The 19,989-nt window shown below is 35.9% G+C and overlaps 2 protein-coding genes across 2 annotated transcripts; one reads left to right on the top strand and one right to left on the bottom strand.

The window, feature by feature from the left end:
• Positions 1-329: 329 nt before the first annotated feature.
• Positions 330-10,317, bottom strand: LOC140745337 (UDP-glucosyltransferase 2-like). Its single transcript, XM_073077124.1, has 9 exons — positions 10,019-10,317; positions 7,900-8,062; positions 6,013-6,103; positions 3,438-3,627; positions 2,725-2,922; positions 2,155-2,374; positions 1,466-1,685; positions 978-1,197; positions 330-633 (listed from the first exon to the last, which is right to left on the bottom strand). Exons 2-9 carry the CDS (start codon positions 8,053-8,055, stop codon positions 342-344), a joined length of 1,587 nt encoding a protein of 528 aa, XP_072933225.1. The 5' UTR covers positions 8,056-8,062; positions 10,019-10,317; the 3' UTR covers positions 330-341.
• A 6,419-nt stretch (positions 10,318-16,736) lies between these two features.
• On the top strand, positions 16,737-18,863 carry LOC140745624 (uncharacterized). The gene is made up of 2 exons (XM_073077560.1): positions 16,737-18,172; positions 18,851-18,863. Exons 1-2 carry the CDS (start codon positions 16,737-16,739, stop codon positions 18,861-18,863), a joined length of 1,449 nt encoding a protein of 482 aa, XP_072933661.1.
• The last annotated feature ends 1,126 nt before the right edge of the window (positions 18,864-19,989 follow it).

Below are 19,989 nucleotides of genomic sequence, written 5' to 3'. Positions count from 1 at the left end.
AAATCATCCATCACTGTAAACCGCTTTAACGTCCCCGATTTTCTTCATTCACTTCATTCAGTGGGTCTTATCATCCACTTTGAGAAACACTACTACAGTGAGTATTACGAATATAACTGAGCAAACCTTGGGCCTTGAGGCGATGCCCTATACACGCCCATATTTCTGGAGGAACCTTCATTCTTCAGATTATTAAACATAGGATACCACCCGATTCCACCCTATACACTAACCATTGCATGCTTTTTCTTTTCCTTTAAATCATAGAAATCCATGCCACTGCAATAAATACTAAACAGAATCCTCTAATCACACAAGAAACACACAAAAATGTTCAACTCTCACTTATTTTTCTTGTCACTTAAGTTTTTGGTAACCCCTTTATTTGAAGAACTTAAGTACTTCGATTTGACCCACTTACAAGACCTTCGTAGTACGTAAAGGAGAATTACGATCAAAAGAGCCAAATCTAAGTAGTACTTCTCGTAGAAACGGACTTGTAACGCTGGTGACCTCAACGATGGAGCTCCTTGGGTTTCTACCACATGCTCCACCCAATGAAGTAGTTCCTTTCTTGGATGTATTGGCCGGTGATGATATACATAAGATAGCTCCTTAACTTTTTCTTTATACCTGAAAACATTTTAAATTAATTTATGTGAGTAATAATGTGTCTTCTAATTTTGCAATCATTGCAGGTTAGTTTGGATATAAACGATAGTAAACGAATCAAGACTGCAGGTTCTAATGTAGCTATTTCTTATGGTTTTACTAATGCATCTACTAACGCATGCATTTTACTAAAGGATTTGTTCAAAGTTAAGTTTTTTTTTTAATTTCAATCATAATAAAGGCAAACATTAATGCCTTGCACAATAACGGAATTTGTTTTTGGATCAGAACTTTATACGATTTTACTAGAAGTTTTGAAATTGATTGCGTATATATATCTATTATATAGATTAAAGCTCACTTACATAGGATTTCCTAAGATGACCTCAATGGCTGCCTTCAAATCTTTAGCCATATCATTACTCAAGTTCACTTTTTTCGCAAATCCTTTCTTCTCAGACCTCAAGACATTTACGAATTGGTCAGCAAATGCTGGAATCCCGATAACAGGAACAGCGTAATGGATGCTCTCGGTCAGCGATAGAAGACCACCATGGGTTATGAACAGGATGCAGTTTGGATGCGCTGGAATACAAAAGGATTGGTTGGGAACTACCGGATTCGATCCCAGATTCGATCTATGAAAAAGCAGATATCTAAATGATGGAGATGGATGGTTATTCGGAATCTCCTTGTTAGTTTACTTGTCTCATTGTCTTCAGAAAGAATCCAATTGCTAAGCAATAAGATATTAAATGTTAACTGTTCTCCTTATTACGTCACGCATCTTAATTTTAGAAGCTGATCCTAAAATTGACTTCCTACGATAATGTTCAGCTTGGGAGACTCTTACCCAGGATACTTTGTTGTGAGGCCCACTTCAAAACATGAACATTGTTTGGAAGATCAGCAAAATCTTCCTCAAACTTCCACAACACAGTTTGCTTCAAACCGCCGAGCATACTCAACAGTTCCATTTTGAGTTTTTGTGGAAAGTCCTTACTTTTCAAAATGGAGCCCATGCTGAAATATATTACTCCTTGCTTCGCGTTATCCATTATTTTCTTCACGTCCTGTGGTAATTAAACAGACATTTAATCATTTAAGTATAATAAACTATTTTTTTATCTGAATGAGCTTCTTATATAACAGAAAGGAGCGTTAAGGATTTTGACAAAGCATCGCCTAAGAGGGGCTTAATAGCTTGTCATACAATAAATAAAATGCGCCTAGTAAAAAATGAATGATAATATCTTTGAATAATTATATTTGATTAATTTGATAGTTATAGTGAAACAGGTGTTTCAGATAAATTACACTCACCAAACATCAACACGTAACACAACAGTCACAATTAATGTTTACACAGTTGGTAGCAGGTTGTACCATGTAGTAGGTTGGAATGTCGATATTATTATCCTTGTCTTATAGAACCTTATACAGAACACTAAATTATCGTAGATTTATACCAGAAAAGAAAAACTCTAAAAGGTCTACAACTCTATTTTTAAGTACGATAAAAACCAAAAGTGGAAAAATTACCTCAGGCAAAGCCTTTATTTCAGGGTCTATGTGATATCCCCCTATAGATACGAAGTTCTGAGGTAGGCGAGTTGCTTGTCCCAAAGACACATGGGAGTTGCTGAGCACCAACGAAGCATTGTACCTCAACTCTGCGTATGGTGGCAATGTTCTTCCTACTTTCTTCATCATGGGTTCGTAGAGATTATTGAAGATCTCGGTTTCCTTGAAGTACACGTAGCTGGAAAGTTATTTTTTTTTCTTAATGCTGACCACTCCATTTTTAAAGATCCAAATTGGATAAGTGAGTTTAAGTTGATTAAAGTTAATTTTGAGAGCAGTAATGTAACTGTAATCAACCTCAGAGATTCTTGTCTCATGTTGATCAATAAGAAATACACGATAAACCATTTCACTTTAGGTAAGTAGTAGTTATTTTGTTTAACGTTACAATAAAAATAATCGCAGCATCACTTAATTTGATAATGGGGTGCTGATATACAAAAAGTGTATCATTACATTTCGTAAGATTTATGAACTAGTTGAATACCAAAGCGTTAAGATCAAATAATTATTAATTGAAATACTCACTATTCTCTGTACAGATTTACAAATAAACTCATTCCCAGCTGCTGAGCTCTCTCCCAGAAAGTAAACGGCACCACAAAGTTGACCCCAAAGTCAGCATTGTACGCAAGATTAGGAGTCTCGTCGACCAAACTAAGTATCATTCCGTGGGGTTCCATTGATGAAAACCATATTAGTGGACAGTCCAGTAGTGCTGGTAAGCTGGAAATGTTAAGATTTATTCATAAAGTTTTTTTTTTATAATATAGGAGTAACAGACGAGCATGCAGTCCACCTGATGGTAAGTGGCTACTACCGCCCATACTACATCTGTAATCAACCCCAGATAGGATTAGATATATCTACCTGAGGTCGGCCACAGATGCGCTGCTACCCCTGAGGACAAAGCTGGAATGCCTCGGAAAAGTATGTCTCCCTTACCACACCCTTCAAAACGGAACACAACTTGAACACAGCGCTTAACACTGCTGTTATTAGGCAGAAATAGGTGTGGCGGTGGTGCCGCCGGAGTCGAACCACAAAGGGTTCTATCACCTTATAAATTATTAGATATTCCTACCTGAGGTCATTAATTTCGATACAATATTGAAATAAAACATTCCTGAACTGTGATGGTTTTTAAAAGGTGGTAGGCCCTCACATGTTCATGAGCAGCAGAAGCCACCATCAGGTGCACTACGTGCTCATTACATTTTTACATTAAAAGTAAAACTTACCCGGCATATATTTCGCTGAACATCCACTCAGCTATAACTAAGTCAAACTTCTTTCCATCATTCAGAACTTTCTGCACTGCAGTGTGATTTATTGTTTCAATACAGTAAACAGTTGCTTGGTCCAAGAAGTAAACAGCTCCTGGGGGATCTGTCTTATTCTCCAGGAAATTTGTCAAGTTGATGACATTTGCTGTGGAAAGATTAATTTAAAACCATAATTATAATTATAGGTTTTAACTACATTCTCAAGAGCAAATATTTGATAAGCTTTAGATACTACGGGTAGAAGATAGCTGCCGGCAACAGATGTCTTGTAGAACAGTAATTTTATTTGACATTGATTACAAATCGTACAGGATCCCTAGTATAGTTTTCATCATTTATTAATAACAAGCTGATTTTTCGTGAGTAGCTTCGTTTCGACAAGACGCCCAACATTTTTCCTTACAGCAATGTTGGTAAATGGTAGCTTGATGGGGCAGCAAGGATACAATATGTTGACCGGACGAATTCTAAAAATTTATTACTAACCAAATTTTTCTTTGTTAATTATCAAGATAATTATTTAAATAACGTGAAAAAATATTTGTCCTACAAAATATAAGGTTTTTATTAAGGCGTCCCCCCTCTCCAACATGTATCATAAACAAGGTCATGAAAAATAATTACTAACCAGCTGATTTTTTTTTTATTGGCTGTCTACCATTTACATAGTCTACCATGCACATTGTCCTACAAATTGCATGGTATGTCATCTCGGACCTACGCTGAAAAGATGTTAATTCCGCAGGATTATTTTTTTTATTAGTAACTGTAGGACAAAGGTATCACGTGATAGGATAATATAATTTTTATCTAAATAAAACAATGTCCTACAAAAAAAAGGGTAACTTTTATTAATCCTACAAGATTTGTAATTTAACTATAATATAATATAAATAAACTATAAAACTGGCGGACTGGAATAACGTACTTCGCAATTTGTAGGACAATGTGGGTAGTAAGCTGTGTAAATGTTAGACAGCTAATAAAAAAAAAATCAGCTGGTTAGTAATTATTTTTCATGACCTTGTTTATGATACATGTTGGAGACGGGGGACGCCTTATAAAAAACCTTATATTTTGTAGGACAAATATTTTTTCACGTTATTTAGATAATTGTCTCGATAATTAATAAAAAAAATTCGGTTAGTAATATTTTTTTTTGATTCGTCAAATCAACATATTTCATCCCTATTATTTTAGTTATAAACCACAATCGAGAACTTTCGTACGAGAATTTGTTGGGCGTCTCATTGAAACGAAGCTATTCTGGAACACTCAGCTTGATACTAATTATTTTTACATTAAGTATTAGTACTACAACTTTTAAGTGTAGGTCCGAGATGACATACCATGTAATTTGTAGGACAATGTGCATGGTAGACTATGTAAATGGTAGACAGCCAATAAAAAAAAAATCAGCTGGTTAGTAATTATTTTTCATGACCTTGTTTATGATACATGTTGGAGAGGGGGGACGCCTTAATAAAAACCTTATATTTTGTAGGACAAATATTTTTTCACGTTATTTAAATAATTATCTTGATAATTAACAAAGAAAAATTTGGTTACTAATAAATTTTTAGAATTCGTCCGGTCAACATATTTTATCCTTGCTGCCCCATCAAGCTACCATTTACCAACATTGCTGTAAGGAAAAATGTTGGGCGTCTTGTCGAAACGAAGCTACTCACGAAAAATCAGCTTGTTATTAATAAATGATGAAAACTATACTAGGGATCCTGTACTAAAATGTCCATGGGCGACACTAGCCTCTTACCATCAGAAAGACTGCATGCTCGTTTTCTACTCATATATTATAAAAGAAAAAACTTATGGCTTACATTCTAGAATCTCGTAATAGTAATCTTAATCTGGATTGGTAATCTTAATAATAATTATTATCTGTAGTAGATCTGTCTATATCACACTGACACAAATTTGAAACGCAAAATTACATAAGTAACTCATAGTTATGAGTTCAAATCACGTATCCAATTTAACCCTCAAGGGCAGTGCGAGCATTTATTATCTACTTTAGCAAGAATTGCTACCTAGACTTAATTACAGAAGTCCACAGACGACGGTGATTAATCTTACACATATACTGTGTTCTAATCATATATATCTTTATATACAATATATTTCTTATGTGCCTGTGTATGTCACTGAACTCCTCCTAAACGACTGGACTGATTTTGATGAAATTTGTTGTGCGCGTTCAAGGGGACTTGGAATGGTTTAGATTCACAATTTAGTCCGTGGGAAAAGGTTTTTTTAATCAATTTTTAATTCGTAGAATTGGAAACTATGCATTTGATCAAGTGATGATCTTTAGCAAAGTTGTTGTCCAAGAGCCCACGAGGGTTTGGGAGTTGGTAAGACCAATTTTCGACAGATGGCACCACTGTCATTCCAATGCAGGTACAAATTTTCCGTTTTATGTATGTCATATTATTACTTTAAAATGCGGGCGAAGCCGCCGGCACCACTAGTTATTTATAAAAAATACAAAATTAGGTACCATACGTACTTGGAAAATATTTTGCATTCACACTTACGTCGACTTCTACCAACTTTGGATGAGGCTTGAGTCTCTTTGGCATCGCTGTAACGTACACTACCTAAAAAGAAATCATTATTTTTAATTTATATATTTATTAAACCGAGCTGCGTCGCGATTTTACTGGCGCTTAAAAGTGTTATTTTAATTTTAAGAGTTATATAGGTATTATTTTCATTCTATGGGTCGTTCGGAAAGTCATTTCGTTTTTTCCCGATAGAGGATTTAATTGTATTTTTTCACAGCTAACTTCACACTTAAGTCGCATTGTCATTATATGTTTTTACAGCTGATATAGCAAGGCTTGTGTGTGAATAAGTTCAATTGATTTTATACAATAGTTTTTGGTGGGTGCCCTTTTAAATATGGAGAGCAATAAGCAGCACTTTCGTCATATTTTACTTTTTTACTATAGAAAAGGTAAAAATACTGTTCAAGTCAGAAAAAAAATAACTAATGGGTATGGAGAAGATGTGCTGTCAGTACGCCAGTGGCAGAACTGGTTTACAAAATTTTGATCCGGTAATTTTGAAGTCGAAGATGCACCACGATGTCTGGTAGGCCGATTAAGGCTGATAAAGGCATTAGTTAATGCAAACCGGCCAATAACAATACGTGAGATCGGCCAGAGTTTAAATTTATGGAAATAAACCGTTTATGACCACTTGAAAGGCCTGGATTTAAGCTTGAAGTTCGATATATCAGTCCCCCGATTTCTCACGATGAAAAATTTGCGTCGTCGCGTCGACGTCTATGATCTGCTCCCGACACGTCACGAAAATGATCCTTTTTTGAAGCGAATAAGTTACTCTACCACACCTACCATATTCTCCAGATCTGGCGCCTTCCGATTATTATTTTTTCCGATCACTGCAATATTTTTTGGACAGTAAAATCTTTACTTGAAATAAAGAGGTCAAAAATCACCTGCAACAGTTTTTTGCAAGAATCGACCAAACAAATGAAGAACGTGGAATCACGCTCCTACCAGAAAGATGGTTTAAGGTGTTGGGCCAAAATGCCCAATATATAATTTTATAAAATATTTATTCATTATAAAAAAAATGTCTTTCATTTTCACAAAAATAAACGAAATGACTTTCCGAACAACCCAAACGAATATTGTTAGGGTTCTGTACCCAAACGGTAAAAACCGAAATGGATAGATATTTCATTTATTTACAGATTATATATAATAGTGGGCGCTATAACAACAAATACTAAAATAAAAAAATCTTTAACCGCTATTTTTCGGCGGTGTCTGCTTTTATGAATCCTTAAAGAACAGACATTTCAAATTTTCACAATGCATTTTAAAAACAAAAAATCAAATTAAAATTTCATGGTACAGAAACTTACATGTGTTCCACTTGCACTTGCCCATTTTTTTATTTGTGTAGACGTAACAAACTTAAGCAATATCGGTCACGGTCGGGAGTTGATAAGTAATTGCCATGAACACGTGCTACTGAAGCCACGATTCGTCGGTCCAGGTTGTTATCAGGTTAGCATTCGTTTACCCTTTAGGTAAACCCAAACAGGTTTACGTAAAGGTTGTGAAAAACCCAGTGGCGCCATCTTAACGAATTACGAAGAGTCTCCAAAAATCTAATTAGTATCTACCTCCATTTAATCTTCTTTTACAATAAAGATTCTCCAGTATTATCCCGGTTATGGAGTCGACCCATGCGTACCAGTGAAACATGAAACATTTGCAGCTAACCATAACTAACCACGCTAACCAATCATCAAGGTTACCGATCGAGCTATTGTTGTTGAACTAGATGATACTAATAGTCCTTTTTCCACTTCTTTTTCATATATGTTTCCTCCAATGTATAAAGAAAATAGACATACCTCGTGACCAGCTCCAAGAAGAGTAGTAACACAAGCATCCCCAAGGATAGCGTGGCTTCCGCTAGGTATTGGCGCAATCACCAGTATTCTATAAGCTTCACAGATACTTCCAGTTAAAATAACTGCTAGTATTGACCAGATCTTGATGCTGTCCATGTTGTTACTGAAATATTTAGAAACGAAATTCATAATTTGAAGGTGGTAGAACCCCTTGTGGTTGGACGTTGGAAGCACCACCGCTACACCTATTTCTGCCTTATAATTGCAGTGTTAAGCAATGATTTGAAGGGTATGGTAAAAATACATTCTTATCAAAGCGTTCCAATTTAGTCCTTAGGGGTAATAAATACATCTATAGTCAACTTCAAGTAAATTTTTAATTTTATGTGGGATTCATGGATGACAGTAGCCACTTACCATCAGGTAAGCATGCTCGCTTGGGTTTTCAATTTAGAAGTTGATCAAGGGAATCGAGAACTGGACAACGCGAATGCCAATAACGATACAAGTTTACAGGCTAGACTAGATGGCGCTAGTTGGCGTATGTGATTTATTCTAATAATAAATTCTGAAATAAGAAGGAATAAATAAATTTAACTCAATTTTCAAAATTACTACTATACCTACATTGAATAACTACATTTTATACAAGATTAACGTATGATATTTAGTAATTGTAATTGTAAATAAACATTAGACACATAAGTAAAAAAAGAAAAACTGCATGATATTTATATATTTTTTAATTAACTATTTATTCAATTTTATACTACCTGAAAGTATATAGGCTTATTATCAAAATAACCAAAAGGCACTTCCCAATCAAACCACAAAATATAAACTGACTTGCTCGGTACTATAAGTATTGTTTAATTATCTTTAATTAATATAAAACGAGCCAATATAGACGTAAAGGGCATTATTCACTAGCCGTGCTTTTTATTTAAATCAAAACAATTATTTGTAGTCACTGCCACACATAGGCTTAACACTAGGAAATACTGTGCAATAGGAATACTGTGAAATACACACACAATAGCAGCCGACAGGCACACATCATCATCATTATCATCATCATCAACCCATTACTGTCCCACTGCTGGGCACGGGTCTCCTCTCATAATGAGAAGGATAAGGCCATAGTCCACCGCGCTGGCCAAGTGCGTATTGGTAGACTTCACATACCTTTGAGTTTTTTTTTTTTATAAATCTCTCAGGTATGCAGGTTTCCTCACGATGATTTCCTTCACCGTTTAAGCAAGTGATAATTAATTTCTAATACGCACATAATTTTTGAAAATCAGAGGTGCGTGCCTGGGATTTAAACCTCGGACCCCTCCCTAGGCTACCACTGCTTGACAGGCACACAAACGCTACAAGTAGAAATCTCAATAGTGTATTTTATTTTATTTTCAATACAAGGGTAAGGGTATATTTTCATAACAATACTTTTTAGTTAATTTATGTTGATAAGAGTATATTTAATTGCTGGTGAGCAGCAATGTAACGGGAAACTATATAAAAAGAAAGAAGGATATAATGTTTTTTGACACTAAGATGTCGTGGAATAAATTGTCAGAGAAAATAAATAATGGTGTTGTAATTGAATATTTTATTATATAAAATAGTATTTCAGGAATAATAAGCTTACACAAGATTTTAAAGTCATCGCAAAATAATATTATAATTATAATCATTTAATTGTTAACTGCATAAAAATATTGTAACTATTTTTATTTACAATAATAGTAATCAATCAATGTGTATCATGTGTAAGGTCTCTTATATAAATTACTTGCGATGACAATTACAATCTTCAGTTTTAATCATGTTCATTTGAAGCGGTGCTTAGTTCGTTCACTTCCTTATAACATATCATTAGAATAAAATACCTATGAGTGCGTATGAAATTTCTAATTATGTGATTATAACTACAATTATGGACGTACATAAATATTAACTAACTAATTGAACCACCTACTCTTAGCTTTCAATTAGTTACAGGTAAAACTTTAAAGAAAATAATATCACTTAAATTATTCAATTTTAATAACTTAAGCAATTTATTTTCTAAAAGAATACCTTAAACTCTTCAATGAAATATGAAAAAAAAACTTACAATTGTTTTCGCTGTCCTTAGAAACATAACAATTATAATTTCTTAAATTAAACCAGTATATTTCTACGTGAATTTTAATTTTAGTATTATACAAAATTCACTATAAATCACTTAAAATTTCATTCATAATTTTTAAAATTCACTCCATAAATTTTAAAATTATTTAAATAAACCACAAAATCGTTGACTGTTAGTCGTCGACTGATACTTCTGTCATTAAGGTTCGCTCACATAAAGTACACAGTTTATATTTAGAGTCACCATGAGTCCGCTATATATAGACACGTTCGCTATATCTCGGATAAATATTTACTAGTTACTAACCTACGCATCATGTCTTTTAATTATGATAAATAGACGCTTATTCATCTTTTCTACGCATTCTTTAAATCAATTTAAAAATATTTAAACGTGAATAACAATTAATATTTCATATACGTTATAGAGTTATAGAGTTTCATATAGAAGCACAAATGCATATAAATATGAAACACGAGTAATTTGAATTTATTGTAAAATTTATAACGCGAAAAATGCGTGAATAGTTAATAAAAAAATACAAAACATTTTAATTTAACGTATTTTAAAAGAACAAACACACATCGGCACGACTTTTGTAGTTTGACTGAACTACAATTTCAAACAACTTCGGACAGAGATCTATGACCGTTCGTGACTTACGTAACTCTCGGGTAGTAAAGAGCAGTCTCTCTTTCATTACTGATAGCACATATGACGACCCACGTGGCGGAGCGGTCACCATGCCGGTCTGACGCGCAGAGGGTCCCGGGTTCGATCCCCGGCCAGACAGATTTCTAAATGATGAATTTAGATTTCTGATTCTGGGTCTGGGTGTTTGTGTATTTGTCTCTGTGTGTGTCCATGGCACCCACGATACAGGGAATCCTAGTGTGGGGCTGTGAGTGTAGAAAGCGTTCAAGCGTTCATATTAAATCTTGTCACAAACTCAAATAGAACCAATTTTTTAAACATTTTATGGTATTTTTTTTAAACAGACGAATTTGCTTTAAGCTGGCATGGTGGCAATGGCTAATCTCCATAGCCTAGCTGACAGACAGACAAATTACCCAGCAGTGGTGCTAATCTAAGGCATTCCAGCTTAATCTTTAGGGGCAGCGGCGTATCTGCGGGCGACCTTATGAATATATCCGTATCTGGGGTTGATTACAGATGTCCATGGGCGGCGGTAACCACTTTCCATCGGATGGACTGCTCATCTGCTACACCTTTATAATAATAAGGATAATGGGAAACTGTTATCAAATTACTGCATTGTCATCGGTCCTTGATACGTGTGCAAAATTTAAAATTTATCAAGTTTCTAGAAACGGGTAAAAATTGAGCTCAAAGAATCCGTTACATACATACATACATAAATACAACCCAAGCGAATAAAAGAGTGTTAAAAATGTCACCCACTGACTACTGTCGCTTGAGCTCACTTGCACGTTACATATTGAAGTAGGTACGAAACCGAAAGTTAAATCAAATCAAATCAAATCAAATCATTTATTTTGCTTAATATAGGTATACAGTTGTTATATCCTCAAATTATCCTCTATATTACACCTCTTAGAGGTATGCAAAATTTTAATTAATACATAATTGTCTTCTTATAATTCAAATAAATTTTAAACAGTCAATTTATAATTTTAAAACATTAACATAACAATATTATTAAATTATTATTATTAAATTAATTATTATTAAATTATATATGTCATTATCATTCTATACATTGTCGTTTAAAAATTCTTTAACGGAATAGTAGAGGAACATCAGCAAATTTGGAATACTGGTTTGTTTTTTGGGAATAAGTAGAGAAGAAAATGGCTTAGCGGAATAAAAAAAACTTTAAACGGTTATAAAAGTATTAAACTTTAATAATAAAAAGAATAAAACAAAACGAAAACTAAGAACATTATCAAAATTTTAATTAACCTAAAAATCTCCAAAAGCTTCATTTGACTTATGGTGCAGATAATTTGGAATATAGTATTCCAAATTATGATCACCTTTTTTTCTTTGACTTTGTTTACACTTTTTCTTACTATCTAATAAATATCTTATTATTGTAACAGTTTTATAGTTTTCAGTCTAGGTAATATTTTTTATAACAAAATAGCTTAAACTAATATAATTATCAAGTAATAATCAGTCAAAATAATCACAGATCAGTGTTAAATATGAACTTACATTACTGTTTTTATAAGTCATTAATTCTTGCAGTAATCACATATATAAATACCAGATTCATAACCACCACAATCTCCGTGAACCCACATTTCACAAATTAAGCATTTTACCCATTCTTCACCCCTTTTATCCTCACTAAATTTTCCATTACAGAAAAAACACTCGGCATCCTCATCAGTTGGGACTGCAGACTCATTTCTCATTGCTATATCGTCGGATGAGTCTGTGTAATTTCCAAAGACAGCAGGATTTGAATCTGATGACTCACTTTCTGTAATATTTCTCTCATTTGTGCTTTTTGTTACATTCTTCTTGCCTTTTCCCTTAACAGTTTTTTTCTGTGATGTCTTCGCATTTCCCGACTTTTTAAATTGTGCATTCTTAAGGTCTTTCTTATAAGGGGAACTTGAAATTATTGTAGATTTTGCTGGCTTACGGCCTCTATTGCTTGTTTTCTTTTTTAATTTTGGTACGGGAGAAATTTGAGAGGGAGTAACTATTGATTGGATTCCTGATGGCCCTGGTTGAGTTTCATCAAAACTCTCCAATCGCCGAACAGCGGCCACGGGTGAGTCGAGCGGGTTTGGACTCATTTGAGGGTTTGGATCCTCTGAAACATCAATAGCAGCGGCTATGTAATCGGCTTCTGTGAATATGTTTCTATCAAATGGATAGATACCACCAATTTTGAAACCATTTGCTGCAATTTCGGCCGTTTGGCACTTAATGTAGGCTCTCCCAAATAGCTCAACAACATCATAAGGTGTTACAGGTCTGTTATGTTCCCGGAGAAACACCCTGACTTCTTCACTGTAGTAACATTTTAAAGGACCCATGAAAGTACGGTCAAGGGGTTGAATTTTGTGTGTGCAATGAGGTGGCAAAGATAAAATTGTCACATAATTCTGTTTCGCTAGATCTATCAATTCTATATTCTTGGTGTGACTATAATGGCCATCAAGAATCAAAAGCACTGGTGATGCTTCTGTTGGCTTTACATATTCAACGAAATGTTGAAACCATTGGGTAAATAAATTAGTTTGAATCCATCCAGATGGATGAGCTCTTCCTATGGACCTAACTGGAGCTCCCCTCATCAAAGCCTCGGTCATATTTTTTCGAGGGAAAATTAACATAGGAGGGACAAATATCCCTTCCGGACTCATGCAGACGACAATAGTTATTAAGGACCCTCTTTCTGCTGATGTCATTGCTCCAATTTGTTTTTTCCCTTTGCGCGCAATGATCTTTGGTATTTTACTCTGAACTATAGAGAGACCACTCTCATCAACGTTAAATATGCGCGCAGCAGGGAAAGGCTTATCAGCTTGGATTTTGTCAAGATTGTCGTAGAACTCGTCCACTCTTTCTTTAGTGAATCCATTGGCCCTTGCTTGGGAAGTTGCAGTTGGCTGTCTTATGGACAAAATTTCCTTATGTCGTTTTAAAAATCCCTTCAGCCAGTATCTTCCAGCAAATCCATCCTTAAAAGCGTTTTGAATATTATTTTTTATAGCTAATTGATATGCAAACCGACGCAAATCCATTCTGGTCAGCCCATAAAATTTATTCTCCATTGTTAATATGTACTCAACCAGCATGTTTTCAATATCTGTACCCAAAACTGGCCTTCGACCAATAACTTTATTCATTACAGATTCAGTCGAGGAGTCATTATCATTAACAAATCGAAAGAGGGTAAACCTGGGAACGTTAAAGTGTTTAGCTGCCTTCAAGTATCCCATTCTCTTTTCTCGAACAGCGATAATAGCAGCGGACATATCCTCCTTCTCCCACTTCTTTCTTTTGCTGTATTTATGAGATGCAGACATTTCTAAAAAAAAAAACAAGAATTGATATCTTCTTACAAAAATGTGCATAAAATTTGGAATATCCCAAATTAGACTCACTTTTGGTATTCCAAATTAGCAACATGACACCCTAACCTAAAATTTCATATCACATTTTTAATTTCAGAAATATTAACAAAATAAAAGTAAAACCATTAACTAAATAGGTTACTTATTAGTTTAAATAATTATATTGCAATAAAGATTTTATGTATCATAGTAAATGATTATCAATGATTGCTTTCTTACCGAAAAAAGTTTGAAATTTGACGTTTCGCTTCTACGAGGCTGGCAGCCGAAATGTAAAGATGGCGGTCGGTTTTTAGAGCTCATTAGTTCCGTATGACGTGCGGCGATAAGTTTACAAGAAGAAAACACAGATGGCACTTATAATAATTAGTTAACCAAGGTATTCCAACTTACCTGCAGTATTCCAAATATGCTGCTGTTCCTCTACGTATTATCAATAAGGTGTACGACAGACTGTGCCTAATTGTGCTACTTGATTTTGATTGAATGGTGAACCAATGAATGGACCTTGAATTGAGGTCGAAAGCAATTATACTGTGGCAGTCAACTGTGACGTTCTAGTAAATACTATTAAACGACATAGGGCCTGTTTTACAATGTCCAAATAGTCTCGAAAGGTATTGGATACAAATAGGGATATATTATCCTATCTGGGGTTGATTACAGATATCCATGGGCGACAGGAGGCATTTACCAACAGATGGACTATATGCTCATGTTCTAAAAAATACATAGTCCAGTTTTTTTTTTATAATATAAGAGTAGCAGACGAGCATGCAGTCCACCTGATGGTAAGTGGCTACTGCCGCCCATGGACATCTGTAATCAATAGGATCCCAGATAGGATTAGATATTCCTACCTGAGGTCGGCCACAGATGCGCCGATACCCCTGAGGACTAAGCTGGAACGCCTCGGAAAAGTCTGTCTCCCTTACCACACCCTTCAAACCGGAACACAGCAGCGCTTAACACTGCTGTTATTAGGTAGAAATAGGTGTGGCGGTGGTGCCGCCGGAGTCGAAACACAAAGGGTTCTACCACCTTCACCAGTTACTTGAATGAGATATTTTATAATTATAGACATAGACAAAAAACAGATTTCTACCTTAAACATGTAAAAAATACTTTAACCTTACAGTAAAATCGATATTTAGCAATAATAAAGCCTTTTGCAGTATTTAAATTTTCTATTTTCACATGTTGTTTTATTTTACGGGTTATCCTGCAGGGTGACCTTGGATCACCTTACGGTCACAGACACAGGTCGCTCCGTGACCTGCAGACAGCTGTTTCATAGAATCGTATGACATTAATTGTATTATGATTAAAATACTATTTACAGTTGTGCAAACAACAGTTATTGCCTAGTAGTTGAAAGTCAGCCTCTAGATCGAGAGTTACGAGGTTCCAATCCCAGGCACCACGCACTACTGATTAGTCAAACTAATTGAATTAGAGATCGAATATATATAGTTATACATAGTTGGGGAGCTCAAGAGGGGATTGGGGAGTATCTCGCGCGTCAGACTGAGATATGGAAGATACCTTACTCCCTGTAGAGTATCCTAAACCATAAATGAACTTTCTATGTCGGGAAGTTTACACAATCAAAGATCGATTACTGGACTAGCTCGAGCGCTGTCAATTTTCTTTTTAATATAAAGGAAATAAATCTAGAAAACGGGAACATCTTAATTTGCCGATTACCACACGTCGAAGTAGTGAAAAAAAAGTCATTTTGAAAATAAAACACCCTTTATTATTATGTTATCTGATACTTGATAAGTGTCACTTATTAGCATGAATCCCTGGGAAATAATGATGTATCACAAACTACAGGAAAAGGGTAATTTTTAGAAAAATACATTATTCTTCATACATTCTCATACTATTTTTTTCTTTCAAATCGTCAGAATAAGAAAACACCCAGCTAAATTGAAAAATATCATATAATCTTTTCTTCATTCTAACGTCTAACAACTAACACACACTAATACCTATACCAATACAACAACTACACAATCGTATAGGTCCGTAAACTCATTCCGTCCAATTGGTTTGATACCCGTCTTTGGGAAATTACTGGAAAAGCTCATCACCAAGAGAATTATGCATTGGACTTCCAGCGGGGACAAATCGAGCAGTAGGCAGTATGGATTCAGGGAGCAGACAGGCACCGTGGAGGCTATCAGTGGGGCATTGAACATCGTCCAAAGAGCCAAGGCAGAGCGGAAACAGGTGTTGGCAATATCCTTGGATATTAGAGCGGCTTTTGACAACGCTTGGTGGCCTGCGCTATTCCACCGATTAAGACAAATCGGATGCCCAAAAAACATCTACGGGCTTATCTCGGACTACGTTCGAGATAGGAAGGACATTTTTGACCACGGTGGAATACGGGTATGCCGCAATATGACCAAGGGCTGCATTCAGGGCTCAGTGTTTGGACCGGTTCTCTGGAACACTATACTGGATGAGCTACTTGATACACAATTACCACCTGGGTGTCACATCCAAGCATATGCCGATGATGTGCTACTGATAGTCTCTGCGGAAAAGGTTAAAGTGTAGTGGAGTGGGGAAGAAGCGTGAAGTTGGAGTTCGGACCCGCCAAGACGCAGATGATTGCCTTCACCCCCGGAGCCAAGGCCGCCAGAGTGGTGATGGACGGCCAAATCCTTCAGCTTAGCAGCGAAAACAAGCTCTTGGGCGTAATACTATATGAGAAGCTGCTTTTCGGCCGTCATGTTCGTTACGTTCTCGGGAAGGCGATGAAAATTTTTGATAAACTATGCATTTACACCCGTCCAACCTGGGGCGCCCATCCCGAGAACGTGAGGACCATCTATCAGCGGGTAATCCAGCCCATAATCACCTACGCTGCTGGCATCTGGGGGCACGCTATAAAGAAGAAGTACATTCAAAAGTCTCTTTTAAGCGTGCAGAGAGGTTTTGCGATCAAAGCGATCAGGGGGTTCCGCACCATCTCAACCACAGCTGCCATTGCTCTGGCCGAGTTCACACCTCTGGATCTCGCAATACATGAGGTACACGTCGCTGAGCAGACGAAGCTCACAGGCAAAACAGCATACCTGCCGCGCGACGTGGATCTCGAGAAACCCACTCCTGTTGCTGAACTCCTGCACCCTGCAAATAGAGTGTCCATGAAAATCCTAGACACACAGGATAAACAAGACCCAGGAAATACCACAGGACCACCAATATGCTGCATTTTCACCGACGGCAGCAAGCAGGAAGACGGATCTGTCGGCGCCGCTTTTGTCAGCTACGTCCCTGTAAATACAAATACACGCATGAAAAACACCACAAAGAAGTACAAATTGCATAAATGCTGCAGTGTATTTCAAGCTGAGCTATTTGCAATTTTAAAAGCCTGCCAGTGGGCCACTAGCCATGACACCCAACACACACACTTATACACACACATATACACCGACTCTCAGTCATCCGCACATGCCATACAGAACAGAAGCAACACACATCCTATAGTCACACAGATACACAAAATCATACACACACATCGCAACACACACACTATAGACATGTCATGGACTAGGGCCCACGTTGGAACCGAAGGCAACGAGGCGGCGGATGCAGCCGCGAACGGCGCCGCCCGTTTGCACAAGACACCCGACTACACTTGTTTCCCCATGTCCTTCGTGAAACAAAGGGTCCGCGCCGAAAGTCTGGAGGCTTGGCAGGAACGGTATGAAGGCTCCGACCAGGGCCGACACACCATACTTCTTTTGCCCAAACTATCCGATATAAAAGAGCTTCACAAACACATCGATAGGTCATTCCATCTGACCCAAATCCTCACCGGGCAGGGGTACCACAAGTCATATCCACACCGGTTCAAAATCCTTCCGGATGACTTGTGCCCGTGTGATGACTCTTCGCCTCAAACCATAGACCATATGCTCCAATCATGCGATATCTTCGCTGGCAGTAGATACGAGCACGAGGCGCTCTGCCGCCACTATGGAGTACAGCCATACACCATCCAAGACCTGCTGAAGAAAAAAGAGGCGATAGAGTCATTCGATATTTTTTGCAAAACAATAATAAACAATTTAAAGAAAATAAACACAAATTAGAATGCGTAACAACACACTATTATAATGATACACTATATAAGAATAACAAAATACATATATATAAATAATATATGTAATACCTATATATATATATAAATAAATAATATCTTATAGTATTAAAAACACGGGTAGCAAAGCATTTAAAACAAACAGTATCAAATCGCAGTTTGTTTTAATGCCAATCTATCCAACATATATAAACAAAAATATCATTTGGGAATCATAAAGCACAATCAGATGTGAATGAAAAATATATTTCTGGAATACACACATTATTTATAAAAAAAAAAAAAAATGTGGCCGGCCTTGGCTTAAATTCGATATTTTTTACATGACAACGTCAACATTTTAAGGCTTGAAGCGCAAGCGAGAGCGCGGAACGAACGACAAAGAGGCACAATCGGCCTCCAAGTTCCGCAGCGTTCGACATCTGTCTACCTCCTACTATCAAACAAATAAAATTAAGTTTTTTCTTTTGAAAAATGCAACCCTTCCATCAGTATTTTCTTATGACGTTGTCACGTCAACTATCGTCAGTAAACCGAGTTTACAGACAATCGATTTTTTGTATAATATTATGTAATATTTGAAGACTTTTTTCATCAACTTATTTCCAGGCAACTAAAATAGATAAGGACAGGTTTACAATCGAATGTTTTTAACGGTCATAACTTTACACTATCGTTGAAAACTACCAGTTACCATGGGAATGATATCGAATTCAGTGACAATTTCTTTGTTGTTATCATTGAATAACAAAAGTTAACTCTTGTCACTAATGCTCTCTAACACTACCTCCGCAATATAATACGAACCAAGGTGTAAATACACAAATTTGTGAACGCTTTATTTCCCGCATTAAAATAAGAAACAAAGTGTTACTTAAATAGAAGAAAACTTAAGAAAACTCTTACCCACCGTAACCTCAAGCTCAAAAGAGTCGTTTTAATAAAAAAAATGTCTCTAACCTAACCTTATCTCTACCTCAAGAAATGTCGCTATAAGGCATCAAATAATAAAACAAGAACGATGCGTAAGATACCAAATACTTTTAAAGGTAGAATGTTTTTTTAAATTATAACGACCTATTTGAACTAATAGATTCGACCATCAATTAATTATGTGGTTCAAAATGTTGTTTTGATTGCCTACCCCAATTTCTAGACACTAAGATTTTCAACGATAAATTGTCTAGTAAACAATAAATCCGAAAAAAATTAAGCCAACATCCAATGTTTTGCCTAGCAAAGATCGGAATTTGACAACGTATAGTAAGAATAAATCGACAAATTTCGGCTTTGGTAAGCATAAAATTGATAGAAAGATTGATAAATAATTTATAAATGGCGTTAAATTCGTAACTGACGTCAAACTTAACCGGCCGCCAATTCCCAAAAAAAATATATTATCTCCTTTAAAACTGCGAAACACTAATGCGAAACCTAAATGCAGACGCGAATCGCCCTTGGCTATTTTATCTCCTTACATAGATCAACAGTAAACGACGTACGGTAGTTCAGCTGTCATCATGACTAAGCAACATAGTAAGATACCTTAATATTCAAGTCATTCTGACATACATTGTTATATAACTAATGTTCACGATGATTTACTATTAAAGTTTTTGATGGAAGTTTTTTATTGATACAATTTCCTTATTTTAATTATTAAAATAGCGTATTATTATTTTCTTTCCAAGATTATATTTTTTTATTAGTTCAAGATGTCATTTTGTACTTAATAACGAAATCATTGA

Source organism: Epargyreus clarus, unplaced genomic scaffold (assembly GCF_041222505.1).
Source record: "Epargyreus clarus isolate Ecla_fem2 unplaced genomic scaffold, WU_Ecla_fem_2.2 ptg000010l, whole genome shotgun sequence".
NCBI classification, from domain to species: domain Eukaryota; kingdom Metazoa; phylum Arthropoda; class Insecta; order Lepidoptera; family Hesperiidae; genus Epargyreus; species Epargyreus clarus.
Note: the sequence above shows the minus strand (reverse complement) of the source record. Positions and strands in the feature narration are given on the sequence as shown.

Excerpts from the sequence above, each read along its gene's own strand:
- LOC140745337 (XM_073077124.1), bottom strand. The coding sequence starts at position 8,055 with ATGGACAGCATCAAGATCTGGTCAATACTAGCAGTTATTTTAACTGGA. Across the intron at positions 3,628-6,012 it reads GAATGCAAAATATTTTCCAA|CAAATGTCATCAACTTGACA; the intron begins GTACGTATGGTA and ends ATCTTTCCACAG. Across the intron at positions 1,686-2,154 it reads AAATAAAGGCTTTGCCTGAG|GACGTGAAGAAAATAATGGA; the intron begins GTAATTTTTCCA and ends TAATTACCACAG.
- LOC140745624 (XM_073077560.1), top strand. The coding sequence starts at position 16,737 with ATGATTGCCTTCACCCCCGGAGCCAAGGCCGCCAGAGTGGTGATGGAC.